The 25,953-nt window shown below is 61.3% G+C and overlaps 12 protein-coding genes across 12 annotated transcripts; 8 read left to right on the top strand and 4 right to left on the bottom strand.

Moving 5' to 3' along the window:
• Positions 1-271: 271 nt before the first annotated feature.
• Positions 272-1,238, bottom strand: COLE_05722 (uncharacterized protein; the record flags this gene model as incomplete). Its single annotated transcript, XM_018426527.2, has 2 exons — positions 272-1,161; positions 1,202-1,238. The coding sequence occupies 2 exons, from the start codon at positions 1,236-1,238 to the stop codon at positions 272-274; spliced, it is 927 nt and encodes a 308-aa protein (XP_018280360.1).
• A 630-nt stretch (positions 1,239-1,868) lies between these two features.
• Positions 1,869-2,261, top strand: COLE_05721 (uncharacterized protein; the record flags this gene model as incomplete). Its single annotated transcript, XM_018427148.2, has 1 exon — positions 1,869-2,261. The coding sequence occupies one exon, from the start codon at positions 1,869-1,871 to the stop codon at positions 2,259-2,261; it is 393 nt and encodes a 130-aa protein (XP_018280361.1).
• A 346-nt stretch (positions 2,262-2,607) lies between these two features.
• COLE_05720 (uncharacterized protein) lies at positions 2,608-3,312 on the top strand (the record flags this gene model as incomplete). The annotated part of the gene is made up of 1 exon (XM_018422637.2): positions 2,608-3,312. One exon carries the CDS (start codon positions 2,608-2,610, stop codon positions 3,310-3,312), a length of 705 nt encoding a protein of 234 aa, XP_018280362.1.
• A 506-nt stretch (positions 3,313-3,818) lies between these two features.
• On the top strand, positions 3,819-4,472 carry COLE_05719 (uncharacterized protein; the record flags this gene model as incomplete). Its single annotated transcript, XM_018425262.1, has 1 exon — positions 3,819-4,472. The coding sequence occupies one exon, from the start codon at positions 3,819-3,821 to the stop codon at positions 4,470-4,472; it is 654 nt and encodes a 217-aa protein (XP_018280363.1).
• Positions 4,473-5,321: 849 nt separating this feature from the next.
• Positions 5,322-6,983, top strand: COLE_05718 (uncharacterized protein; the record flags this gene model as incomplete). Its single annotated transcript, XM_018422638.2, has 1 exon — positions 5,322-6,983. The coding sequence occupies one exon, from the start codon at positions 5,322-5,324 to the stop codon at positions 6,981-6,983; it is 1,662 nt and encodes a 553-aa protein (XP_018280364.1).
• A 225-nt stretch (positions 6,984-7,208) lies between these two features.
• On the bottom strand, positions 7,209-8,301 carry COLE_05717 (uncharacterized protein; the record flags this gene model as incomplete). Its single annotated transcript, XM_018425263.1, has 4 exons — positions 7,209-7,806; positions 7,839-7,895; positions 7,929-8,163; positions 8,196-8,301. 4 exons carry the CDS (start codon positions 8,299-8,301, stop codon positions 7,209-7,211), a joined length of 996 nt encoding a protein of 331 aa, XP_018280365.1.
• Positions 8,302-9,183: 882 nt separating this feature from the next.
• On the top strand, positions 9,184-12,102 carry COLE_05716 (uncharacterized protein; the record flags this gene model as incomplete). The annotated part of the gene is made up of 2 exons (XM_018426528.2): positions 9,184-10,624; positions 10,661-12,102. The coding sequence occupies 2 exons, from the start codon at positions 9,184-9,186 to the stop codon at positions 12,100-12,102; spliced, it is 2,883 nt and encodes a 960-aa protein (XP_018280366.1).
• A 31-nt stretch (positions 12,103-12,133) lies between these two features.
• Positions 12,134-12,890, bottom strand: COLE_05715 (uncharacterized protein; the record flags this gene model as incomplete). Its single annotated transcript, XM_018426529.2, has 3 exons — positions 12,134-12,222; positions 12,489-12,690; positions 12,738-12,890. The coding sequence occupies 3 exons, from the start codon at positions 12,888-12,890 to the stop codon at positions 12,134-12,136; spliced, it is 444 nt and encodes a 147-aa protein (XP_018280367.2).
• A 2,131-nt stretch (positions 12,891-15,021) lies between these two features.
• COLE_05714 (uncharacterized protein) lies at positions 15,022-16,739 on the top strand (the record flags this gene model as incomplete). The annotated part of the gene is made up of 4 exons (XM_018425963.2): positions 15,022-15,282; positions 15,331-15,701; positions 15,741-15,776; positions 15,845-16,739. The coding sequence occupies 4 exons, from the start codon at positions 15,022-15,024 to the stop codon at positions 16,737-16,739; spliced, it is 1,563 nt and encodes a 520-aa protein (XP_018280368.1).
• A 1,806-nt stretch (positions 16,740-18,545) lies between these two features.
• Positions 18,546-20,186, top strand: COLE_05713 (uncharacterized protein; the record flags this gene model as incomplete). Its single annotated transcript, XM_018422639.2, has 1 exon — positions 18,546-20,186. One exon carries the CDS (start codon positions 18,546-18,548, stop codon positions 20,184-20,186), a length of 1,641 nt encoding a protein of 546 aa, XP_018280369.1.
• Positions 20,187-20,563: 377 nt separating this feature from the next.
• COLE_05712 (uncharacterized protein) lies at positions 20,564-21,348 on the bottom strand (the record flags this gene model as incomplete). Its single annotated transcript, XM_018424776.1, has 2 exons — positions 20,564-21,178; positions 21,211-21,348. The coding sequence occupies 2 exons, from the start codon at positions 21,346-21,348 to the stop codon at positions 20,564-20,566; spliced, it is 753 nt and encodes a 250-aa protein (XP_018280370.1).
• Positions 21,349-25,109: 3,761 nt separating this feature from the next.
• Positions 25,110-25,722, top strand: COLE_05711 (uncharacterized protein; the record flags this gene model as incomplete). Its single annotated transcript, XM_018426530.1, has 2 exons — positions 25,110-25,341; positions 25,376-25,722. The coding sequence occupies 2 exons, from the start codon at positions 25,110-25,112 to the stop codon at positions 25,720-25,722; spliced, it is 579 nt and encodes a 192-aa protein (XP_018280371.1).
• Positions 25,723-25,953: the final 231 nt, after the last annotated feature.

Below are 25,953 nucleotides of genomic sequence, written 5' to 3'. Positions count from 1 at the left end.
ATTAGCATGTCCACTGTCCTGTGGAGCCTTATCTGTTCTTGACAAGGTCTTTGGTTCGATTCCTAACTCGTCCAGATCTCTCTTTTGGTTTTTGCGGATCTGTAATGGGTGTTTCTTTCGATTGTCCACTCAATCACTCTCAAGCATAAATGGCATGGAGACAACTAAACTACACACACACACACACACACACACACACACACATGTCAAACATCGATACGGTGGGCTATATACACATCCGCATGATCAAGTCGTGTCGGTCATGAGCACACTAAATGTATGTGAACTGGGGTCTGCTGGCGCGACGAGAGCACGTGACTACCGGCCCGCCAAAGTCAGCGGGAAGTGGAGGTCTGCACTTGGAAGGCGGAGCAGAGAAGTCGATGGGTGGGAGGAGCTGCGAGTCCGGCCGCGAAGCCTCGCGAGAACCAGCCAATGGATACGCCAAGCTTGCTCTGGCTCGCTCGCCAGGTGTGACGATCTGAGCCAGCTCGGAAATGGCGGCGGTGAGGTTAACGTTTTCGAGCTTCACATCCTCAGCTGCGGCAAGGACTGCCGGGAGGAGAGGCTCAGCGCGCGGCACCTGGAGGATGACGCGTGAGACGCGGCTTGCGCTACGATGGTCGGGGGGTGAAGCGGGCTCTAGCTTGTCGGGGAGATTGTCAAGAGCCACAAACTTGGGATCGTAGACACTCGCGCGCCGACAGCCGGCGCGTCGTGAGAGGGAGCGAACACGTTGAAGACTACCGGAGGAAAGGTTGCGAATATGGGCGAGGCTGTGAGTGATTGCGCGCCGGAGCAGGCTCTTCTCCTTATGAGTAGTTGACGACGAGAAACAGCTCAGGGCAGTGGGTGGCCGCGCCGGCTCGTAAGTTGAGAACCGGAATCGGTGCGGGGGAGGAAAACGAGTGTCGGCACAGAGGTTAGGGTCGACACCGGGAAATGGGCGTGTAGGACGTGCGGGTCTTAGAGTTGAGGGGGCGGAGGACATGGGATACGTCGGAGGTAGTGCAGTGTGGGCCAGTTCTATGGCCTCGACCACGACGGGAAACGCCTGCTTAGGGGCAGTGGGATACTTGCAGCGGCCGACGCTCTCGACGGCAGTCATGCCGCTCCACGATGTGCTCCGCGACAGCGAGTAGACTGCAGTGGAGGCGGTGTCTGCCGTGAGCAGTCTGCGGGGCCGGGGTGGGAGCCTCACCATAGCTGGCGCAGCTGGAGCGAGTTCGGTGATACATGATGGGATGGGGGTGTGTAGGTTTGTCGGCAGGTTATATGCTTCTGGCTTCGGTGGACAGTCTGTTTATCCTCTCCCCAGACATGTTTTTCTCGGCGCCTCGGAGGCACTGGACGCGCCAGGTCGACATGGCACTTCCAGGCGCCTGCCGAGACGGGCCTGCCCTGCAGTCCTGTGAGTCATGAGGAATGGGAGTGACACTGCAGCTCAACAGCACTGCCGAAGCACAAGAGACGTCCGAGGAGGCGGAAGGGAGTTCGATTGGCCTGGCTGCACAAACATTGGGGTAGGATGCGGGGCGTCAGCGCAGGAATCTGACGCGAGTGACATGTTGCTGGGGCGTGCACATGACTCTTCTGTCACGCCGTGCACTGCCCGTGCTTGCCGTGCTCCTAAGCCTCGGCGTCAGAGGCCACCGGACAGATGATCGGAGGACAGTGCTTAGCCATCTGGACCCCGCTCAGACATGCGCCAGAGCTGCCAACGGGCGATGACTGTGAGGCGCGCGAAGCTCAAGTGGTCTGAGCGGAAGCTTGGATCACTAATCTATCCGGGCGACTCATCCGCGCATACCTTGCGATAATGTTGTGTACAGACCGGCCGTCCACAATGTCCAGATGGCCGGTCGTCTATGGCTGTTAATCAGTGGCGGCGCGTTACGCTAGGTATGCTTCTAGATGAGGCACTGTGGCGGAGTGAGCATATGCTGACGATAGCGTCGAGTGTACCGTTGATGTGGAAGAGTCGAGAGCATCTCCGGGCGGATGAGCATGCAGGGCTCGAGTGCCGAACGGGAATGGTTCACAGTCTCTGTGCGCCAGGCACTTCGCACCCTCACCTCGTTCTCGCACTGAGCTCTGGCCTCGCTCTCGTCACGTCACACTTCATGCCTCGTGTAACTCTACATGGCTCTACACACGCCGCTGACGCGCTCAAACAGGTGATTGTGGGCGAGCAAGGTGACGGCGACGACTGCGCAGCGGACTGGATTGGACGACGTTGTTGTTGTCGACTCTCGCCCTGAGCGTGACCACTGCGCACATGTCTGGTTTCTCATGCCCATATGTCATCCTTGTCACTCTTGCGACACCGCTGATTACATCACTTCGTCGACCAGAATGGTTAAGTCAACGCCATCTTGTTGTGCTCCGCCAGACTGGAGGTAGCGGATCTCTCGCTGACATGGGTCGAAGATTGCTCCGCTCGCTACTTACAGTTGGCGAAGTCGAAGCGGACGCTCCCTCGGATCCGACGGACTCGACTCACACGCCGCGCGCACTGATCGCTCCCTTCCCACGATCTCGCTGACGGAATATTAAAGGTCTGACTTCCTCCAACCACCGCCCCGATACTCTGGGGTGGGAGGCAGCATGCAGCTGTCGCGCAGCGAGCATCTTGCCTCGTCTCCCGCCAGATCCACCGCCAGCCTGGACGAGTGGTTTACCATTACTCGCGAGGATCTGGCGGTCGCTGCTGTCGACAACAGCTCGGATTGGGACGGCGACTTTCAGCTCGTCGCCCTCCCGCCTGACGCTGAAGACGCTTTCGTTTTCGACCAGCCCCGCGGTGAAGAAATCCCTATCCTCGCTGACCAGGAGACCGAGAAGGGGAGGGCACACACCCCTCCAACCCGACCCGATATCAGCACCGTCGCTTTCGAGCCGACAACCGACGTGTTGAACGCCCCGTCAATACTCCCTGCCTCCCGCGTGGTCCTCATCAACGACCGCGTAACCCCCGCACCCGGCTTCAACACCTTGGCGGCACTGGCCTTTGACGACCGCTGGATCGGCCGCGACGCCAAGGTCACGCGCAGCGCCAAAAACTGGTGGGCATGTGGCTGCTGCAGGCGCCGCCCTCGCGGACCAGACTCGTACCCTCTTGCCGACGTCGTATTCCTCCAGCGCCGCGTAGTGGCAGTCGGTCGCGGGCAGCGCCGCTCATCCGCCTTCCCGCCCCCGCTCATGATTGCCCGCATTGTTGATGCCGCCGAGGAGCTCGCTTACCGTCTCGTGCGTGAAGCTGTTCGCGGGGCCCATGAGCGTACCACCGGCACGGCGATCGCCCTGTTGTAAGCAGTCTTGAACTGTCAAGCCCCGAAGCAAGGGGTGGAAGCGCGGGGAAATTGAGATAGCCAAGGGAGCAAAACTCGACACCTATGTACCTCTTTACATCTTACTGACATATTGGATGCACCTCATGGAAAGGATGTGATCGATTTCGCTAGAGGCGAAGGATCGGGTTTCTCAATGCCAGACCAAGTACATATTGTTTGGTTCCCCGTGCCTTGAACCGTTTTGCTCGTGAAATATGCCGACTCGACCAAGGCTAAGATCATTCTCTGCTTCTTGTTTTCAGTGCGTCGGCTTACATGACAGTCCAGCCCTAACGATGTCACTACCTCTCAGAACAGGTGTGTGCGATTCGCGGCGGAGTCAACATTCTCGATCTCGGATCCGGGTGCCGACTCACCCACTTACTCACACCTCATGCCTATCGTAGCAGTCATGGTCGCTGCAGTTTACTGATAAGATCTTCTACCAGGTGGCAAGAGTCCCCACTCACAATCAGAATCCCTGAAATGGCTTCGCCAGGCCTATACTGGCCTTCGCCTCCCCGGGGGGCCTCCGTCACTGACCTGGACGACTGGTTCGCCATTACACACGACGATGCTCGTATCACTGTCGCTGATGTGGCCTCGGACGCAGATAGCGATAGCGAGTACGTCCTCGTCCTCTCCGAAGGCGACACCGAGTCTGAGATTGTTCACTTAGCCCCTCCGCGTTCCGTAGCCGTATCCCCTGTTCACGCAGCGACCCCCGCCGCCACCCCCACCACTGCCACCCCTTCTACTGCCCCTCGTGTCCATTCTCCCCGCCTCATCAACCTGAACGAGCGCAAAGCCTGCCGCCCAGGCCTCAACGCTGCCGCCGAGCGCGAGTGCGGCGACCGCTGGGTGGGGCTCGACGCCAAGCTCCGCAAAGGCCGGCTCCGCTACCTCAGGATCAACCACACGCGCCACTACCACGTTGCCAGCTCGTACCCGCTCGCCGACGTCGTGTTCCGCCCCACGCGCCAGAACACGCCAGTACCCGCCGCCGTGCACAGGCGGGCGCATGTACATGCCTCCATGACCGTCCGCATCGTCGATGCTGGCGAGGAGCTCGCGCGCAGGCTCGCTCACGAGGGGCAGGACTCGCTCAGATCGGCCGACTTGGGCCGGCTGGAGACATGAATGCTCGGCACACCAGAAACGTCTTACTCCTGTGGACTGCCCTCCTCACCATGGATCGCAGCGGAGGCTCTCTCCTTATGTAGAGCAACGTAACAGTGACGCGATCCAGCGCCAAACGTCTCCCCCGTATCGGGGCTATGGGCGCCTGCAACTCGCACAGTGTTCACTCGCCCGTCCTCGGTGGGCGGCCTGTCTGGAACGCTTGATGATGCCGATCTCGCCACGAGTTGTGCATACCTTGATGAAGCCCACTAGCCTAGGATAAGTCATGCAGCACCCACGTCCCACACAAATGTACATTCCGCCCGCGCCGGCATCACGCTTCTGATGGGCGGTCAGTTACCATCTCAGCGAGGCGTTCGCCACCAACAAGCGCCATCGGACGCCACGGCGCCCGGCGGTGCGCTGCCCACCACGACGCCTCGTTGAGCTCGCGAGGGCGCACACTGCTCTGTCTGGTGGGGTCTCGTCTTCGCTGGGGGTTAAACAGCCCGCCGACCGAGCAGGCAGCAATTGCGTGGAAGAAGTAGAAGAGGATGAACTCTGACAGAATCGGAAGAGCCGGAGATAGCGATTGGATACCTCGGCCACTTCCGGCCCGAGCCAATCACTTGGTATTGCCGACCGCCAACGCGCTCCTGATATCAGTCACGCGGCATCATCTTGTGCTCGTCCTCCTCATTCTCCTCGCGATGATAGCTAGACCCCGAGGCACCAAGGTGGGCAGCGTAGGGGACTCTGAGTGGCGATGGCCAGCTCCCCAGCTTGATTCTCGCTTGTCGCTTGTTTCCAGCATAAGAATGTCGATGCGCGCAGCGGTACTCGCCTCATTCCCACACATCCCCACCGATGACACAGACTGAGATCGCCGACCTGATTGTCACCAACGCCGTCGTGCGGACGATGGACCCCGCGCAGCCTTCCGCTGAGGCGTTCGCCGTCGCGGGCGGCAAGTTGCTGGCCGTGGGCTCGGCCGCCGACGTCGAGGCGTACAAGGGCGCCACGACCCGCATCGTCGACCTCGACGGACAAGCGGTCATGCCCGGCCTCATGGACGTGCACAACCACCACGGCATTGCGGGTCTGCACAACGTCTTCGAGCTCAAGTTTCCCGACACGGCGAGTGTGGATGACATCTGCACCGCCGTGCAGGGCTACATCGCCGAGCACCCCGATGCCGAGTGGGTGCACGGCAGCATCTGGGGCTCACAGCTTCTCGGAGAGCTGAGCACCTCGGGGCCGCTCAAACAGCTCGACGCCATCAGTGGGGACAAGAAAGTCATCCTCACGGACGACAGCCACCACAACCGCTTCGCCAATACGGCGGCGATGCGCGCCGCGGGCATCGAGGACGACACACCGAATCCCCCCTCGGGCGGCGTGATCGTGCGCGACGAGGACGGGCGCCCGACTGGCCTGCTCTTCGAGGGCGCCGGCGTTATGGTGTCTAAGGCGGCGGCTAAGGCCGACCCCATGACGACGGATAAGGCGGCCGCGTGCTCAGCGGACGCAATCAAGACTATGCACGCCGTGGGCGTCACAGCGTTCCTCGACGCCGGCGCCACGCTGCATACCCTCAACGGCCTGAAGGAGCTCGACGACCGCGGCGAGCTCAAGATCTGGGCGAGCAGCTGTATGCTCATCAACGACCATGTCTTCGGCGCCGAGCAGCTCGGCGAAGAGCTTTTCCCGCACCGTGAGGTGACGCGCTCGGCGCACCACCGCCCCGACTTCGCCAAGATCTTCCTTGACGGCGTGCCGATGAGCTACACCGGCGCATTCCTCGAGCCGTACCTCCCCTCCGAGAGTCATGGGTGCGCGCACAAGGGCCACACGACGATGCCGTACGCCGAGCTCGAGCACTGGCTGCTCCACTGCGCCGCAAAGGGTATCAACGTCAAGGTGCACTGCTGCGGGGACGCGAGTGTGCGCTTCGTGCTCGATGCCGTTGCGAAGGTGCGCGCGGCGGGACATGCCGATACGCTATTCCATGTCGCCCACGGCCAGTTTGTCAACCCAGACGACATCAAGCGCTTCCGCGAGCTCGGCGTCGTCGCAGACATCTCCCCGCCCCTCTGGTTCCCCAGCATCCTCGTGGAGGCTATGGAGGCTGTGCGCCCCGCAGAGGATATCGCGCGCATCGCGCCCAACCGCAGCCTGGCCGAGTCGGGCGCCATCATCTCGGGCGGCTCGGACTGGCCCGTCATGCCTGACCCGAACCCGTGGACGGGCATCGCAGGCCTCATCACCCGCGCCGACCCCACCGGCCAGCACCCCGGCCAGCTGGCGCCGGACCAAGCTATCAGCATTGACCAGGCGCTCGCGGCGTACACTATCAACACCGCGCGGGCGCTTGGCATCGAGGCGTTTACGGGCTCGCTCACCGTCGGGAAGAGCGCCGACTTTGTCGTGCTCGATCGCGACCCGTACGGCGTCGCCCCCGAAAAGCTCGCATCGACCGTGGTCAGGGAGACATGGTTTGAAGGCGAGAAGGTGTACACGAAAGCGTAAGGGTCGGGCTGAAGATCGGGTTGTAGGTTGTTTCTGTCGCGTCCGATTGTAGTCTTGCATGGAAGTTTGGGCTAGTGCGGTGAGGAGTCGACCCACGGGCGGTTCAACCCAAGCGCCACTTACAACAGTTTACACTAACATTGTCTCGCTCTGTCTAGTCATCTATGGCACACATGTCTGTGACTCCCACGAGTCTTCCACCTTTTGTGGCAGGGGCTGATTGATCTAGCGCTGGAGCACCGCCGTGCTCCCCGGCGCGACCCTCTCGCACAGCGCCATCACTTCGGCAAAGTACTGGTCCCCCGCGCGCATGCCGCTCATAGTGGCCATGAACACGCTCGGCGCGCTCGCCGCCACCCCGACGTGCCAGTACTCGGCACTCTCGGGGGCCACAGCCGCGAGGACGACCATGGCGGCGCCGCGGCCGGCGCCGCGCATAAACGGCATGATGTGGGCGAAGGGGAGGAGTTCACGCAGGTCCGCGAGGGAGGAAAAGCTGACGTCGCGCATGAGGTTGGTGGCGCACATGCCGGGGTTGACGGACGCGATTACGACGCGGGGAAGCGCGGGGATGAGGCGGCGCACGATCAGCTGCAGGAGCAGCTTGGAGACGAAGTAGCGGTCGTGGCCGATGTAGAGGGCGCGATCGTCGAAGTCGGTCAAGATAGGACGATTGGCGCGCAGCGGCGCGATAATCGGCGCGGGGTCGGCCCAGCCATGTACCTCGGACGAGGTGATGACGAGGTGTGGTGCAGGAGAGCGGTGCAGCGCCGGCGCGAGGAGGAGCGCGAGGAGGATCGTCGCGAGCACATTGACTTGGTGTCTGGTGTCAGTGGATGGGGCAGAACGCCGTACGTTGCCTCGTGCCCGTCCTCGGTTGTCTTCATGGGCGCCGCGCGGTTGGGGCTTATCCTGCGGTTAGATGTGGACGATGAGGCTACGCACCCAGCATTAAGAATTGCGACGTCGACGCGGTCGAGCTCCGTGTTGGCGCGCTCAGCGAATGCCTTGACGCTGGCGAACGAGGCCAGGTCAAGCTCCCACACGGCCGCGTTGACGTGTGGCGACTGCTTGCAGACAGAAGCAAGCGCCGCTTCGCCAGTCTTGATATTGCGACATGCGAGGATAAGGTGGTCCGGCTCAAGGGCAGCGAGCTGGTGCGCTGCCGCCAGACCAATGCCTATGGTCAGCCGGAGTGTAAGAGGAGCTCACCAGAGTTGGCACCGGTGAGAATCACGGTCTTGCCCCTCAGCACATGGCCCTTAGGGGAGGCGGGCAGCGGCGTCCACTGCGAAATGAAGAAGTCAAGGGGAGGCATGGCCGCGGGTAGTGGTCAGTGGTGGAGAGAGCTTGTGGGACTGCCGACGCTCTGTCAAGAACTTGAATGACATTTTTGATGCACGGTGTGAGTGGGCACGCTGTGCGTGAGATCGTGAGAGAAAAGAAGCACATCCTGCGCTGTGGGCGTCGCAGTCCGATGTCATGGTGTCACCCACAACCTGCCCGCCGGCGACGATCAGGTCGACCCTCGGCCATCACCACGGCCTCTTCACACACCCACTGCCGCCGGCAGTCAGGAGGCGGCGGTTCGGGATTCCTCACGATGCTTACGGCCAGCGGCCAGGTTGCAGGTAGAGGTCTGTCGGTGCCGAGATGTGGCCGATGGACTGCAGAAACCAGCCGGTTACTCAGGCACCCGACCTTATCGAGGCAGGCGCGCTGTCGGGTGCGTGTCGGCCCCGGGAGCGAGAGTGACGACCTGCCAAATGATGTTGGCGCTACACAACAACAAGCACTGAAGCTGGGGCTATGACTGGAGCATCCTACACACTCTTCAACTCCTTGATGCCCACCGCTCGCTCCGCACTTCACATCGCGGAGCCTTCCCCATCAACCGCGCAGATCACCGCGGACGTGTACAATCTCCTCCATGACTACCCGCCTCGTCGCGCGGCCTCCCCTCCACGCAGTCGCTCGTGGGTGGAGTGACACCGCTCTCCTCGCTGAGCGCTCGCCTCTTCGTCATAGTCACTCCTAGCGTAGCTCGGTGATCTGGCTCGATTACCCAACTACCCGATTATCCGGGGTATGCGGCAGATAACGGGTGAACGCTCACCTCACAGATGCCCATTCTCACTCTTCGCTGCCCATAACCCTCGGCATCGAGGGCGACAAGCTCTCACGCCCACTCCCCATCACCATGTTCGACGCACACGCGGAGCAGCCGCTCCTCCGCCCCTTCGTGACGGCCGACGACGCGCTCGTGATCGCACGCGCCTCCTACTCTCTCGAAGGCAGCGTGAAGGAGCTAGGCAGCAACCAAGACCGGAACTTTCTCCTGACCACCAGCGGACCCCGCTACCTGCTCAAGTTCGACAACGACGCGTTCTCGACCGCGGAGCTGGAGGCGCAGAACGACGCGCTCCTCCACCTCTCCGCTGCGGGCATCAGCGTGCCGACGCCGCTCCGCGACGGCAGCGGCGCATGGATCAGCCGCGCGACCACGCTCGACGGGCGCACAGTGCGTGCCCGCCTCCTTTCGTTTGTCGAGGGCGAATCCCTCGTCTCTGACGGGCACCTCTTCCCCTCGATCATCTCGCGGCTCGGCACGCTCGCCGGCCGCGTCGCAGCCACGCTGGCACCGATGCCCCGCCTCGAGCGGGACCTGCAATGGGATATGCGGAACGCCATGGCCGTGATCGAAGCGTATGCGCCGAGCATACGCGACGAGTCCCGCCGCGCCGCGGTGCTCGCGAAGGCGCGCGAAGCGTGGCCCCTCGTCACGGCCCACGACCTCCCCGTGCAGATGATCCACGGGGACATCACGGACGACAACGTCGTGGGGCTACGCGATGCGCTCGGCCGCGTCCGCCCCGACACCGTCATCGACTGGGGCGACCTCGGCGCCGGGTGGCGCGTCGCAGAGCTCGCCGTCACACTCTCCTGCATCATGCACCATAACCGTGCGCGGCCACTCGACGCCATGCCCGCCGTCGCGGCGTTTGATGCGCAAGTGCGCCTCACTGATGCCGAGCTCGCCGCGCTTTGGCCCCTCGTCGTGCTCCGTGGCGCTGTTGTCGTCGCGAGCGGCGCGCACCAGCTCGCCCTCGAGCCGGACAATGCCTACGTCGCGGAGAGAATGGAGCACGAGTGGCACATCTTCGACACGGCGGCACAGCTCCCCTTCGGCCTCGCGACCGCTGCGGTGCGCGCGGCGACGGGGAGACCGGACGACGCGGTGCCCACACCCAGAGCGCGAGTGCTGAGTCCGGACGTGAAGGCCAAATACGTCCCTCTCGACAGCACCTCGCCGCTCTTGCACCGCGGCGTTTTCTTGGACCGGGACGCGGAGGAGCGGATCGCAGCTGAAGCCGCACGCACAGGCGTGGCGCCGGTCTTTGCCTATGGCGAGCCGCGCTTGACGCGCACCACCACACCGGGGCCTAATGCGCCGGCAACTACGCCGCTAGTCCTCTCCGTGCACGTTCCGTCGGGAACACAACTACGCGCGCCGTTCTCAGGCCAGTTGAAGGCCAGTGCTGGTGAAATAAGCCTCATCGGCGCATTTGGAAGGATCATCTTCCGCGGGGTCTCGGGCACGAGCGGCGCCATTGCCGCTGACAAGGTGTTCAGCACCGCGGGTAAGTCTGCTCCGCTCGAGCTGCAGCTGACACCAGACGGCGAAGTAACGGTACAGTGGCTGCGGCCCGGGACGGCCTCTGCGCCGCAGTTTGTCGACGCGGCATTCCTTCCTGCCTGGAAGCGGATGACGTTCGACCCCGCTGCACTGCTGGGCCTCCCTCCTGCCGACTGGCTGCCTGACGTTGTCTCGGAGCGCGCACGGCGCGAGGGTGTGACGGCCAGCGCGGCGGAGCGGTACTACGAGCTGCCGCCGGGCATTGAGCGCGGGTGGCGCGAGGTACTCTACGACACGGCGGGTCGCGGATACCTCGACATGGTGAACAACGTCGCGAGTGTGGGGCACGGGCACCCGCGGCTGGCCGACGCGGTTGCGGCACAGCTGCTCACATTGAACACGAACAACCGGTTCCTGTACGCGTCGCTTGCGGCGTACGTCGAGCGCCTGCGCGCCCTCGCACCAGACACGAGCCTCAGCGCCGTCCTCCTCGTCAATAGCGGAAGCGAGGCCGTCGAGCTCGCGCTCAAGCTCGCACACGCGCATACCGGGCGACGCGACGTTGTCGCCCTCCGCGAAGCCTACCATGGCTGGACGGCCGCGGCCGACGCCGTGAGCACGAGCGCCTATGACAATCCCAGCGCGCTGGGCAGCCGGCCCGCACACGTACACATAGCTGAGGCCGTCAACCCGTACCGCGATGCGCGTTCGGGGGTGGCGTACGCGGCGGGCGTCGAGGCCCTCCTCGAAACTCTCGATGCGGCGGGCACGCCCGCTGGCGCTTTCATCGCCGAGCCGGTGTTCGGGAACGGCGGCGGCGTCCTGTATCCGGCCGGCTACCTTGCACGCGTGTATGAGGCGGTGCGTGCGCGCGGCGGGCTGTGCATCGCCGACGAGGTACAGGTGGGCCTGGGCCGACTAGGCCACCACGCATGGGGCGTGCACGAGCAAGGCGTGGTGCCTGACATTGTGGCGGTCGCGAAGGCGCTGGGAAACGCGTATCCCCTCGGAGCGGTGTTCACGACGCCAGCGATTGCAGCGAGCCTAGCGCGCGAGGGCATGTTCTTCTCGTCAGCGGGCGGTGCAACGGCGAGCGCTGTGGCCGGCCTCGCTGTGCTCGACATCATGCGCCACGAGGGCCTGCAGGCCAACGCGGCGGATGTGGGCGACCTGCTCGCCGCGCGGTTCGGCGAGCTCATGCGCCGCCACGACGTTGTTGGCTGCGTGCATGGCATGGGGCTATACCAGGGGATCGAGCTTGTGCGCGATCGCACGAGCAAGGCACCCGCGGCGGCTGAGGCCATGTGGGTGTGCGAGCGCATGCTCGACTACGGCGTCATCATTCAGCCTACGAGCGAGCGCCAGAACGTGCTCAAGATCAAGCCGCCGCTGACACTGACGCGCGAGCATGCCGAGGTGTTCGTGCGCGCCCTTGACGCTGTGTTGGGTGAGCTGGAGGCGCGGATGCGCGCAGATGAGTAGAGATTAGAGGTGAATGCAGTGACGCGTGCTGTCAGCATGGTACGGGCTCTGGGGCGCATGGGCGAGTCTCACTTCGCTTCATGTCGTGGCAGCACAACCGCATCATTTTCCGAGAAGGCACTGCCTCCGCTCGTTCTGTTCCAAGCCAACTACCTTCCCCGCCCCCGCTCCTCCTCGACCGCCAGCTCGTGGATACACCGCTCGAGCTCCGTGACCGGATGCGCCATATCTTCCAGTATGCGCCGCGTGCGTGGGCGCTCGGGCGAGCTGAGACTGCCACGGCGCTACAAGCGGCGTCAGCACCCGTCATCCCAGCATTCTGGTGCCTTGACTCACCCCACGGTGCTGAGTGCCCTCGTCTTGCCTCGCTCGTGGCTCGCACTCACGCTCTCGCTCCCGCTCGCGCCCCCGGCCTTCTCCATCCTTGCGCCGGTTCCGTGACCCTGACCGCACCGAGATGACGGACACGACGCTGGTGACGCTCGCCACGCTGGCGACGCTAGCAATGCTGGCTATGCTTTCCCCACCACGACGGTGTCTCCGTTTCTCTCGCTTCTCAGTCTCGAGGGCAGCCTTGAATTGCAATAGCTGGTATCAGCAGTATTTTCAGCCAGGGAGATGTCAACGCGACGCACATCTGCCTCAGCCTGGGTGTTGCGAAGCTGGCCAATGGCGCTCACGACGTTGCGAGTGCTCAGTCTGGGCGTGGAATCACCAGAGTCTGACGCCGGAGGCGAGCCCGAAATAGAAGCGGATGTGGTAGTGGTAGTGGATGTGGATGTGGACATGGAGAACGCTGGATACGTTCGCGAGCACAAGAGTAAGTATGTGAGAGGAGTGAGGATGAGTATGTGCACAACGGAGGACGGAGGGGGGTGAGGGGGCCCGCGAGAAGCGACCCCGCTGTGGGACCGAGCCTTGTCTATTCAGTCTGTGCTTGGGGGGCCTGTGCTCGTTGAATGCTAGGTGTATAAGGGTGAGCCTTGTGTTTACGGGTTCGGACGCCAGGTTTAGGTGATGGTTTCCAGTTGGCGCAGTTATTAATCGCAACACGTAGAATTTAGAGACGACGGGTGTCAAGGTCTCGAGTTGCCGTCGGAGATGGAGATGCGGGCGCGAACAGCTTGAGCGCTCGCAGCGGAGAATATTCTCAAATTCCTCACCTCCACTTCGCCGGAGCGTTGCCTGCGTCGGATCAATTTCGTCGTCCATCACGACAAAAGACGAGAGGTGACACCAAACTGGCACACTTGCCCATTCATCTCAGGAGCGTTAACCAGCACGGCACATGTACAGTAGTACACACTCGGACAGGGCTGGCGGTGGAGGGCGGTTTGGCCCCCGCATTCCGGGGTGGGATGGCGTCCGCCGGCCCGCCGGTCTGTCCGCCGCCGCCCTTGCGTCGCGTTGCGTCGCGTCGGCTCGGGGTGACGCACTGAACTGTCACCCGTGGATCGTGAAGTTGGGGAGCGCCACAACGCCACAACGACCATGGTGGTCTCGTCAAGTGCGGGGATGAGCGGCATGAGAAACTTACAGGGCCTGGTAGGCCGCGCGCCGCGCGTCGCGACGCCACGGCGACTTGTGGCATGCTGAGGGGACAGGGGTTCGGAAGAATGGATCATTTTACCAGGAGATCAGGAGCAGAGCGCGCGATGGCGGAATGCGACAATGTAGCGGCAGATGCCAGGACACTTGAGCCTGATGTGGGTCGAGCCACTGATCGTCGGAGTTCCATGGCGATGTGCGGGGGCAAGAGAGATGCCAGAGAAGAAGAATGAGGGGGAGGTCACAGCGCAAGGTGCCAGGTGCAAGAGGGGGTCAGTGTTGAGTACGAGGCAAGGAGATCTGTGGGTGAAGCTGTGACTTGCGCTGATAATTAGAAGCAGGAGGAGGAGGACGAGGAGGGGGAGGAGAGGACGAGGACGAAGATTAGTGTGGTTTCGATGAGGAGAAGAGGTGCACACGAGATGGGGAAGAGAGGACAGTGCGTGAGGGCTGTGCGAAAGATGAGGAGAAAGAGAGAACGCGAGATGGAGAAAGACCACGAGAGAGAGGGAGACAGAGAGCAAGAGAGTGAGAGAGTGTGAAAGGAGAGAGAGAGAAAGCACAGCACAAGAGATAACGAGAGAGAGATGAGTGAGAAAGAGAAAGAGAAAGAGAAAGAGAAAGAGGGAGAGGGATGTGCTGTGCAGGGGAATGCGAGGAGCGTGGCGGCCGAGTGACGAGGTCTGAGCGGAGAGTGAGCAAACGCCACTGCACTGACCTTCCTTCTCTCCCTCACTCATCACTCAACCGGCTGTCGCGTGTTACATGGTCTGTTAACAATTCTCAATTCTTTCTCATCCACCTCACTTTTCTCTCTTCACTCTTCAATCTCTCTTTCTCTCCCGCGCCCTTTGCCTCCTTTTCACTTCCAACGTCTTTTCTCTGCTGCTCTTCTCCTCCGAGATCAGCCTCAACCTCTTGATTCCAGCTCGCTCTGTGCTGTGCGATCTGTGCACTCGGCTCTGACCAGCACGTGCCCTCCCGCCTTGTCTCCTCGCGCTCGTCAAGACCCTCTCGATCTGCACTCCCTCCCCCACCATCTGTGCTCGCCATTGGCTTGTGCTGACTCTCTGCTGCAGGCCACAGCCTAGCAATCGTATCCAGTTGCGCGGCCCACAACTTCCGCCGCCGAGCTCCCCCATCGCTCACCTCTCAACTTCTATTCTTTCGCCCCGTCGTCATTTTCTCCGTCCCTCCTCTCGCTGGTTCGAGTCATAACTGCAAGAATCAGATCAACAACACCAAAACAGCCTCACGACAACACGCCTACGTCCGCGCCCCCGACTGCACTACCTAGACCCATTCCCAACCTTCGAGGCCCTTCCAGTTCCACCTAGCGAGGCATCTTTCGCCCCACCTTTCCTCACCACCATGCCACCCCCAACACCAGCAGCACTTAGTCTGGACGGGGAGCGCTTTCGCCGAAAGCACCTCTCATTCATTCTCGGCGACATTGACGGGATGACGGCCTTTAAGGCGGCTGTGGGCAGTACCCCGGGGCGCGTGCATCCGAATGTTGTCCGGGCTACTCCATTCTTTGCAAACCGTGGCCCCAGCCGGCGAATTGGCACGGTCATTAACACGTATGCGCTAACCTTGCGTGCCGTCAACGACACTGAGAACCGCGAGCTTGTGAGCTCCACCCAACTTAGGCCTCATTATCGCCACGCTAATACCTAGGAAAAGCTCTTCTTCGATGAAAATGCCATTCTGCTACCTTTGCGCCTCGCGTGCTGCGCATGCACGGAGGCACGTGTCAAGTGCTTTGCAAGACGAGAGGGGGCGGGATACGTGTGTGCTGCCACCAAGAAGGCCTTCCAAGACGACAAGACAGTGCTGCAGTGGGTTGCGCACTGGCGTGAGAGCGCACCATACGACTCGTGCGGAAGCGAGGCCGAGTGGCTTGCCGATCTTGACGAGGTCATCACTGTCATGCGGATCAATGCACCCTCACAAACGGATAGGCAACAAACGGAGCGGCGCTGGCCCGCAAACACAAACGCTGACCAGCTCGTCCGGGCAGGAGTTGTCGGCGAAACAGACCTTAGGCAGTGGGTACACCTTGGTTGGATGGCGGGGGCTGAACGCAGCGATGCGACGGCGCCCCAGCAGGACGGAGAAGACAGGTGGGTGTGGGTCCCAGTGACCTTGTGGGTGGTGTGCCGACGGTCAGCGCTGCGCGCTAACATGCTAGTGAACCACCGCGCAAACGCCGACATGTCTCTCCGGATGGGCTGGAGCATCGCGACATTCGTCCAGCTCCGCGACGATCCAATGAAGGGCCATCCTTCCGCAGCGTCAGCGGGCCATCACATCATCGCTCCGTCTCAACCACCAGCCGAGAACACGAGAGCCTTCCGAGTCCAGCAACAACATCCCGTTCCGCCAACTCTCCCCTCGATCCCGAGCATCGAAACCCACACATCAGTATCACAGACGCTCATCACTTGCACCACCCTTCAATGCATCCAGGACCAAGATCCCGGTCGACATCATACTCAGTGCCGTCATCGCATTCGCGACCGCCTTACCCTTCACAACTGCACCCCAACGCCCAACCTCACTTCTATCCACAACCACACCCACAGCACTCCCAGCATTCCCAGCAGCCTCAAAACTCCCAGCAGGGTCAGCAACGAACAGTCTCCGCCTCCAGTTCGCGTTTGCGTGCAAACTCACATCAACCCTCGGCCCTCCCCCTAGCCCACCCACATTCCTCTCAACGAGTGAGTGCGGGGCCACGATCCGCATCTTACAGTCAACCCTCCACACCTAAAGTGCCTCACCAGCCTCAAGACGACGAGATGGTCGGCCGCGCAAAGGAGTACTTCTACACGCTGCAGGGGTACCTGGACACAGCGCTCGCCCTAATCCGCGCCGATGAGGCTGCACTCGCTGCCGTGGGCGGTGGTCTGGATCAACTGGATCGCCGCAAGGCCGAGCTTCAGGAGGAGCAGAAACGACTCAAGATTGACATCCGCGATCGCACAAACGAGGTGCGGCGCATGCGGGAGGAGATGCTGGCATTGCGCAACGATACTCGGGTCTGGCCGAACGAAGAGGGCAAGGGACGCGGCAATGGCGTCTGAGTGTCCGCCTCAGACGGAGCAGAGCAATGTGCACGAGCCAGCCCAGCGTAGAACAGGGGCAAGGGGACGCGGTGGCCAAGGGCAGGAAAAGCTGCGCACGCGCAGACTAGAGCATAGACGGAGATTTAGAGAGTCAGAAGGTCTGTGCGGTGTCACAACCAATGGGCCAGGAGGAGGCGGAAGGGATGGTCTGTGGGACAATGACAGTAGAAGATGTATCCTAAGTGGCACGATCACGGCCATTGGGCAGAGATAACGACATAAACGCCCGGCGTAGTTGTGTTTGCGAGTCGTGAATTGTGCCGAGAAAACAAGATGAAGTGGAGGGCCGTTGCAGTGTGCAGGCCGATAATATTGCGGAGCTGAGCCCCTCCATCAACCGTCTGACCAGCTCGTATAGTGTAGGTGGTTATCACAGTTCGTTGTGGCTGAATGTCTCAACCCGAGCTAACCGCTGTTCGACTCAGCGTGCGAGCACGTCTTTTTGCTCTCCTTTTGTGGTTAGCCTGCCCGGCCCTCCTGAAGCATGGCAAAGCAGGCGGAGGGCCCCCGTAGGTCGATTGGGCTTCTGAGCTTCCAACTAAGCGCAAGCACGAAAAGTTGCAAGAGCCGTTGCAACAAGACATGAAGCGAGCAGGCGGTATCTAGACCGGCTATCAGAATGAAACAATTCACCACGGTGAGTCACGAATTCAATAGGACCTGACGTGGCGTGCGATCACTTCTGCCTAAATCGATCACATGCCCGGGTTTCCCTCGACATCGAGCATACCGAGACGACACCCGGACTCCATGGTGACAGCCGGCGCCACTTCGTATCCCCGAGGAGATAAAGGGGGATCAGATTATGAGCCAAGGTGAGGGTGGAGAGCTGGCTGTCCTCGTCGACGATCGACGAACTGTTGGGCAGGCACGCCTGCTCTGTTTATTTTTTTCGGGGGGCGTCGCACAACTCTTCATCCCAGAAACTCCTTCCGCACGCTTCCAAACTTGACCAAGCTTTAATCTTGGCGCCCAAGACTCCTGCTTGCCCAGGTAGTTTGAGCGGTCACAGCTTAAAGTATCCAGCGCTGAGACAGAGTTTGGCACTGACGACGCCTGGCTAAGCTCAGTTTCATGTAACGCTGAGTTTGTTCAGAAGGGCCGTTGACGTAGATCTAACCCTGTGTACGTCGACAAGTCTCCTAGAATTCTCAGAAGGCGCTGGCGCTGGCTGATGGGCCAGAACATCGGTGGGACCCCGGACTAGCAAGCTAGCGAGTGACTCGCTTGCCGCACACGTGCTCACGATCGAATGCTCCGTCGGCGGCATGTCGAACGACCCTCCTAGCCCCGTCTCCGCCAGCGGCCCCAGAACGATGGCACCGTTTGTGACCACTGCAAGTTTGATAGCTATAGTCGTAGAGTCCCATGATGCACAGGTATAAGAGCCAAGCAGATGGTCATGTCCAGCATCAACACAGAAGTGAGTAGAGCAAAGCCACCAAGTCCCACGGACTCAACTGACTCCAGATGTCCGCTCACAGCTTGACTAAGCCCTCGCCCGCGGCGCAGGCAGCGCGGCGCGCCCGCGCCGCCCAGCAGTTCCAAGGCCAGCACATGATCTGGTGGATCATTGGCGGCGTCGTTGTCCTGCTCGCGGCGCAACACCTCATCGACCATGTACGCACTCGCCTAGCCCGCAAGCGCATCGGCGCGCAGCGCGCGCGCGAAAGCTGGCGCGTTTCGATCTGCGAGTCGGCCCCGCGCCGCCTCACATACGTCGGCATCGTCCGCGCAGCCGCTGGCGCGACCTGGGCGAACGTCATGCATGTCCGCCGCTACCCGCTCCTGCTCTGGCGCGCGACTGGCGCCGAGCTTCTCACAACATTTGTATACACCGGCCTCGTCGTCGGCATCACCTTCTGGTCCGGGTACAAGGACGGCGAGCTCCGCTACCTCAAGCCGACAGGGCACGCCGCCTTCGCTCAGCTGCCCCTCGTGATCGGGCTTGCGTCGCGCAACTCCGTCCTGAGCGCCATTACCGGCGTCAGTCCGCACGCACTCAAGGGGCTTCACCGCGCCGCCGGACGCGTGTGTATCCTCATGGCCAGCATCCACTCAATCCCGTTCCTCCTCAAGGGCTTCAAGCCCAGCTGGATGTACATCACCGGCCTGGTGGCATGGATCCCGTTCCTCGTCATGGCCGTGTCGTCCGTTGCGCCACTCCGCCGCGCGGCTTACGAGGTGTTTATCGCCATCCACATCCTCATGCTCGTGGCCACGCTCGTCGGCTGCTGGCTTCACGCCCCCACTTGGTACTACAAGGCATGGATCAGCGCTGGCCTCGGCTTGTGGGTACTCGACCGCGTGGTCTCCCTCACCCGCCTCGCCATCAACTCCATCAGCGCAGGCAAGCCCGAAATCGAGCGCCTCTCGCCGGAGGTCGTCCGCGTCCGCGTGCCCTCTCGCCTCAAGTGGAAGGCGGGGCAGCACGGCTACCTCCGCACCGGCACCCAGTCACACCCCTTCACCTTCGCGTCGCCGACCGAGGCGGTCTTCCTCATCCGCGGCCACGCAGGCTTCACCCACCGCCTCCTCACCTCCTCTCCCCGGTTCGCACTCGACGGGCCTTACGGCACGCCCCCCGACCTGAACGCCTTCGCGAACTTGCTCCTCATTACAGGCGGCACGGGGGTGAGCTACGGCCTTGCACACCTGGCGTCGATCATCTCCGCTGCGCGCACGCACACCTCCGCCGCATCTCAGGTCCGTCTCGTCTGGAACGTGCGCGACGCATCCCACATCCGCTGGATCGCGCCGCTGCTCAATGATGCCCTCGCCCGCGGAAGCGCGTACGTCCGCGTCGCCATCGACGTGTACGTCACGCGCTCGCATCTCTCCGACGAGCCGGGCCCGGGCACCGACAGCGCCGGCGCCTCGCCGCCCGAGACGCCCGGCGTCTCCGCGCCGGGCAGCCGCGCGTCCTCGCCCGTCTCGGACATCGCGCGCCCGCCGCGCGCGCTGCTCTCCTCCCGCGTCTCCGTGTCCACGTTCGGCTCCGCGTCGATCTACTCGCAGCCGTGCTCGACCTCGCTCTCGCTCGGCGCCGACATCGACGTCGAAAAGGGATCTGTCGGCGAAAACTCGGCCTCTTCGACGCTCGTGGGCGACAGCGAGAAGTGCGCTGCCTCGCACACGCTGTTCGGCTCGCTCGCGGGCCTCGACGTGTACGGCCTCTCGCCGGCCGCGGCCCTCGTCACCACCCTCCATCCCGGACGGTGCGATGCCGAGGCGCTCCTCCGCGCCGACGTTGCGGGCGCGGACGGACAGATGGCCGTCGCAGTGTGTGGCCCGCCCTCGCTCGACAAAGATGTGCGCCGCGCGGTGCTGCGCGTCAATGGGGTGCGGGAGGCGCTGGAAGGACAGGGCCCCGTGGCCTTCTTCAGCGAGACGTTTGGATTGTAAGCAGAGGGAGGATTGTAATTGTTGTATTAGATGTAGTAAGCTTGACTCGAAAAGGGGCAGAAGGGATGGATGCGGAGAGGGACGCGCGTAATGAGCGACCCTGAGCTGGATTGCTCAGCAGTTCAATTGGCGCAGCGGTTAGCGCGGCAGATTGCAATGGCCATCCCATTAAAAATCTGTAGGTCCTTGGTTCAATTCCGAGATTGAACTGTTTTGTTTTGGTACCCCCCACACTTTGCATTCTACCAGGTGCCGTGGCAAGATATCCAGTCGGATGTGGTGGGGTTGGTTGACTGGCAGGAACAAGGATACTCAATGCATGGGTTCAACCCTTCGTCCTGTCCAAGTGCTCAAATATCGTCCTTAAGCAAAGTGCGCTACCAAACAACCTCCTCAAGGTCATCGTCATCGTCCTCTTGAGGCGAGTGGTTGTTGTTCACCGCGTCAGGCGGGCTCGCCAAGTCAGCTGACCCCCGCGCCACGGACTCAAGGACGGCCGCCTCGGCGTTCCTCTCCGAGGCACTGCCAGTGTCAGCGTCGGACCTAACAAGACCAGCCTCCACCACCGCGGCACTTTCGGAGACATTTGGCCTGGTCGCTCCCTCTTGCGGGCTCATGGATTTACTGAGCCACTTGTCCGTTTTCTTCTCCCACGCTTGCTTGGAGGGGTGCTGGGACGCTAACAATTCCTTCTGCCTCTGCTTCTTCTCCTCCTTTGTCTGGGTCTTGCCTGTTCTTGGCGGCTGCGGTTGTCTGGCTCGCGGTTGGTGTGGGGGAATGTTCTTGGAAAACGGGCAGTTCAGGCCCCGGAACTTGCACGTTTGGCAAAGGCCGTACACCGGCGTCCTTTTGCCGTGAAGTTTCGAGCTGAAGACGGCCACGGCGTGAATCGCATACACATAGCACGGCACACCCCCGCTGAGGCAGTTTGCGCAGCCCAACTCTTCGGGAACTGATGTGTAGTCCTGTTGGGAGCGAATGACCGAGCGCAACTGAGGTCAGCTCTGCACCCGCTTCACCTTACCATCCTCCGTATTGTAGGCTTCATCTCCTTGGGGGTGGTTCTCATCCTGTCACGGTCCCTTTGGGACATCGCAGCTGACCGCGTGTCTTTGCGGTCCCGTCGTTGGCGAGGGGGTCTCTGTGGAGGCTGGGAGGACATGGTAGCGCTCTGCGTGACTGCTAGACTCGGGAGAGAGTGGGTCAAGGGGTTAGACGGTCCAGCCTGGCTGACGTGATTCTGGGTGATAGATGGACCGGCAATTTGCTCACTGTTCTCACCCCCTGGTCCAAAGCTTGCTTGGAACCCGCGCTTGCGGGATGGCTCTGGTCGTCCATACCAATCAGGGTGGCCCTCGTTGGAGAAGTGCTGGAATATTTGAGGGGTGGGCGGTTGAACCTCTGCTAGACTGATGCCAAGTGGGGGAGCAGGCGGACGAGCAACTTGCCCAAGAGAGGTTGCTTGATGACCGGCACCGTTGCTTCCCTCCCAACCGGGCACCGGTTGGCCTGCGTTATGGGAGGCCTGGAGAGCATACGACCCCGCAACTTGTTGGTTAAAGGCGAGGTTGGGAGGGACATGATTCTGTGAGGGATACCGACTGCCAGCGTGCGTAGATGGGCCAGCCCCAGTCGCAATGCTGGGCCCTGTATACTGAGAGGCAAGAAGGTTCCTTTGCTGGCTGAAGTTGACACTGCCGAGGTCGCAGTAGTTGGGACGGTAGCCGGAGTGGCTGCTACTCGACGGCCCGCCTGCGTAAACTGGACCAGAAGGATAGCCTGGCACCGAGGGAAGAGTTCTGGCTTTGCGCTTCTGAGCAGAAGGCTCAGCTCGCAAGGCTGGAGCGGGTGAGCCGCCTTCTCGGCGAGGCCCAGGTAGGTTCGATGAGAGCGAGTAAAAACTTTGCAGTTCCGGATGTTGCAGCGCCACGGAAGGAGTGCCGAGTTGTGGGGGTGCAACGGGAGTATTGAGGAGCATTTGCCCACGAGTTTGGGAGAAGTAGGGGTTGTGGTCAAAGGGCGGGTGCCCAAGCGACTGCTGGAGCTCGCCATAATGGCCGTACTGTTGGCCGATCCCAAGGTGAGTTGCTTGCCAATTAGGCCGCTGAGCCAACAGGTGTAAGTTCGAGGCTGGAGGTGGCTGCTGTGATTGAGGGAGCTGAGGAATAAGCTTCCCGGAGGGCTGCTCCGCAGAGCTCTGTAGAACTAGTCGGCTGTAGTCCGTGAGCGGAGGCTGCGGTTGGGGGCCGCCAAGAGGCACGGGGAGCTGCCTGTGGGGCCTCTCGACAAATGCCTGTGCCGCCGTCTGGGTGAGGCTCGAAGTAGCAAGGAGGTGTTGCTGCTGGCTAACCAGTGGTGAAGTTGCATCAGAAACAACTGGCGGATAGGACTGCGGGTAAGACAGGTCGAGGCTGGGAACCACTTTCTGCCCATATTCCTGGAAGAATAGATTCAGATCGAACTTGACGATCGCGTCTTTCGAGGTAAGCCCTGGGGGTGAATGAGAAGAGTTAATTTCTTCAGAGATGTTGTCTAGAGCGTGTCCGACGGTTTCGGTAGTGGCACGAAAAGTGGAGGAGCTTGGTGGCTCCGAGGTAGAAAGGGGCCTCGCCCTTTTGCGGGGGGGAGGGGACGACATGTCCGTGAACTAAGATCGTAGTCGAGTTTGTCCTTGAGTTGCGTCTGTGGGGGGTGAAGGTGGTGAGGAGTGACCTCATCAATGCCTGAGCCGCTGAATCTTATACTGCTGCATTACGGTGAGTTGCGGTGTGCGGCACCGCGTGAGTGCATGCTGAGAGCGGATGACGGAGAAGCCTCGCACCCATGTCAGCCATTATGCACGCTGAGCGAGCGAGGAGTGCAAGCGGTCTGTTGAGATGGTGCCGAATTACCTGCAGTTGAATAAGGTTTCCAGGAATCAGTGATGGGAGGCATGAGACAATGGAATTGGCCGGGGCGAGATTAACGCGTGTTATCTCTAGATGGGAAGTCAGGCGTGCTCGTTATGGGCGGATCGACGTTGCTCCGCACTCTGCCTCAAAATGATCACCCTTAAAACAATCGCTACTTTCCACAGCGGCCCCAGGAACATACGGTGTGCACGAGGCGCCTTCTCCGATCTTTCCGTGACGTCTGTCTGATCTGTCTGGGCTTAGGCCTCGACTTCTGGGTCTCCAACGGCCGCTGTCCGCAGCCCACGCCTTGCCGCCCATGCCGCGCTCCTGCTCACGTTTCCCTGCCTGCACAGACCAAGGGCATGCCCGCCAGGGCGGTAGAGGTGGCGAGGCGTTCTGTTTCGTTTTCCCTGCAGTTGTCTAGTCCTGATGCCCACACGACCACCTCAACAGGACGGATGGTTGTGATTCATCACCCTGGCGTGGACTTCGATATTCACTGTTGATGCCGGCTGGAGTCCCGGGCCCGATAACAGTTTTAGTACAGCTCCAGTGCCATACCAGCGAGCCTTATCAGCCAGCGCCCAGCCTCAATTGTCGGACAAAACGCAGTGTCACCTACGCTAGCGTCATGTCACACAGCCCAGCGTCTCGTGCACGCGCCCGTGAGCAAATCTAATGTTCAATCACGCTGTGTGTAACACCAACCCTACACCTGCGTGCACCTGCACGGGTACCAAAGCGTTTCTGGGCCGCTTTTACCGGGACTCGTCCCAGAAGTACCACCGAAAATGAATTCTGATCGTTATGAGTTGTGAGGACGAGGCGACTGGGCTAGTCATCGGCGCTGGCCGACTTCCTATTGAAGCATTGGTCACCAATCTAGGGTCCGCCTTTTGCAGGGGCCCTCGAGAAGCAGAGCGCACGGCGCCGCTCACCGGGTTTGCCGCACGTTTGGGGTCATGAACGGTGCGAGCAGGAGACTGTGGCTCATGGAACTCTTGTTCTTCATCGGCGTCCAGAACTCTCGGTTGAAAGCAGCAATGCCAGATTCGGATTACCCTTTCGTGAGGGACCGCCTGAGTGGTCTCTCCCTCACAAGAAACATGTTACGACCCAACCCACTCTATAACAAGAGCCATGGCATGGTCGGGCCAGACATTGTTTCTATCATCTCAGAAGTAGTCTCGACACAAACACCGGCCGCTGTCAACAGGGCGCCGGAGTCGTCCTGACGCACAGACGCGTCCTCTCTGCAATTGCACTTCCTGCCTCTACTTTAACCACTGTCATCTCTGCTGGCTGCCTTTGAGTCATGCAGCACGAGCCATTGCTCACGCCATATGAGCCTTGCCCCAGCCCACTAGCCGGACTCCTCATAACGCGGACTCACGCGTCAAGGAACTTGCTCTTGCCCAAACGCCAACCCCGCTCCCCTCTCTCGCACCAGTGCACCCACAGCTCCGAGCGTGCGCCAATTCACTCTCAACCCTCATCCCTCGTCCCTCATTCATTCCTCGATTGTCACCTACGCAACCAACATACGCACGGCAACAATGACCACCGTGACCCGCTCAACGACGCGCCTCTTCAAACGCGGCGACGACAGCATCCCAGGTTAGGTGACTACCTGTGTATTCTGACATCAGTGTCTCCTCAGTCCGCTCTGTTTGGGCGGAAACGGCGTTCGCAGACCGAAGGCGGAGAGCGAACAGAAGGCAGCTCATGGGCTCGCCTTACGGCAAAGGTGTCAGCGAGACTCAACTCGCTCGCATCAGCCCAGCCCCATGCCCAGTCGTAGCCACAACCGTGCCGGGCGCAGACGCCAACATTGGAGTCGATGTTGCCCCGGCGTGTGCCCTTGCAGACAGTTGAGTTGGAGCTGGAGGTCAAAGTGGAGCCTCGCAAGCAGCCTTTTGTACACCCGTACGACCACCCTTTCCTTAAAGAATCGTCGCCCCCTCCGCCAGTGCAGTCGCGTCGCCAGTCTCTCCTTCCCCCGCCGCGCTCATCATCCCGTCGCCTGAGTATGCAGAGCTCAGCAAGCGACGTCACCTACGTGTCGGTCCCACCCACACCTACTACCAAGTACGCACCAAGTTTCCCGCCACGATCGACCTCGCCAACCCGTAAATTCCCCACCCCTCTACCCACTCCCCCTCAGAGCGCAAAACACACCGAGTTTCCACTGGAGCGCAACCACACCAGACACACGACACAATTTCTCGACGAGCACGTCCAGCAGGCATGGAGTAATCACCGTAAGACCATTCAGCTCAATCGCTCTAACATCAGCCTTCGCGTTTAGTCCCTCCGGCCGCAGAAGCAAGTCAACCAGCGACCCCTTCAAGGCCGACTTTGGCGCCATCTTTGGCGTGGAGGAGCAACCGCACGAAATAGTCGCCAACTACGTTGACCAACAACACCCCACACCGGACTCGTCACCGCTCATGCTACCCGTCGAACTCCCCTTCGTGAACAGTAGCAAGGCGCGTCCCCGCCGCGGAACGTTCGGGTCAGGGGACGCGCCGACCTACAGCGGCCAGTGCAACGAGAACGACTTCAGACGCCGGCAGCGGTATCAGTACCAAGACGCTTACGAGCGCGCGTATGCGTGCGAGGGGCACGGCCGGTGGCGCTAGGCCCGGGGCGAGGCCGTTAATGGGGAGGCCAGTGAATTCAGCGGGCGGGCTCTCACATTTGTTGCATGCATTTCGTTTCCAGCTTATGCGTTCAGGTGCAAACATTAGAGTTTACGGTCAGCATGTCAGAAGGTAGACGCAGGACGTGGGGGAGGAATGAGGCGTCCAGCCTTGTGTGGTCTGTCGTTCTAGTGGTCTGTGAGCGGCAGGAGCAGTGATCAATGCGCGTTG

This window comes from Cutaneotrichosporon oleaginosum, assembly GCF_008065305.1.
Source record: "Cutaneotrichosporon oleaginosum strain ATCC 20508 chromosome Unknown ATCC20508_contig05, whole genome shotgun sequence".
NCBI classification, from domain to species: Eukaryota; Fungi; Basidiomycota; class Tremellomycetes; order Trichosporonales; family Trichosporonaceae; genus Cutaneotrichosporon; species Cutaneotrichosporon oleaginosum.
Note: the sequence above shows the minus strand (reverse complement) of the source record. Positions and strands in the feature narration are given on the sequence as shown.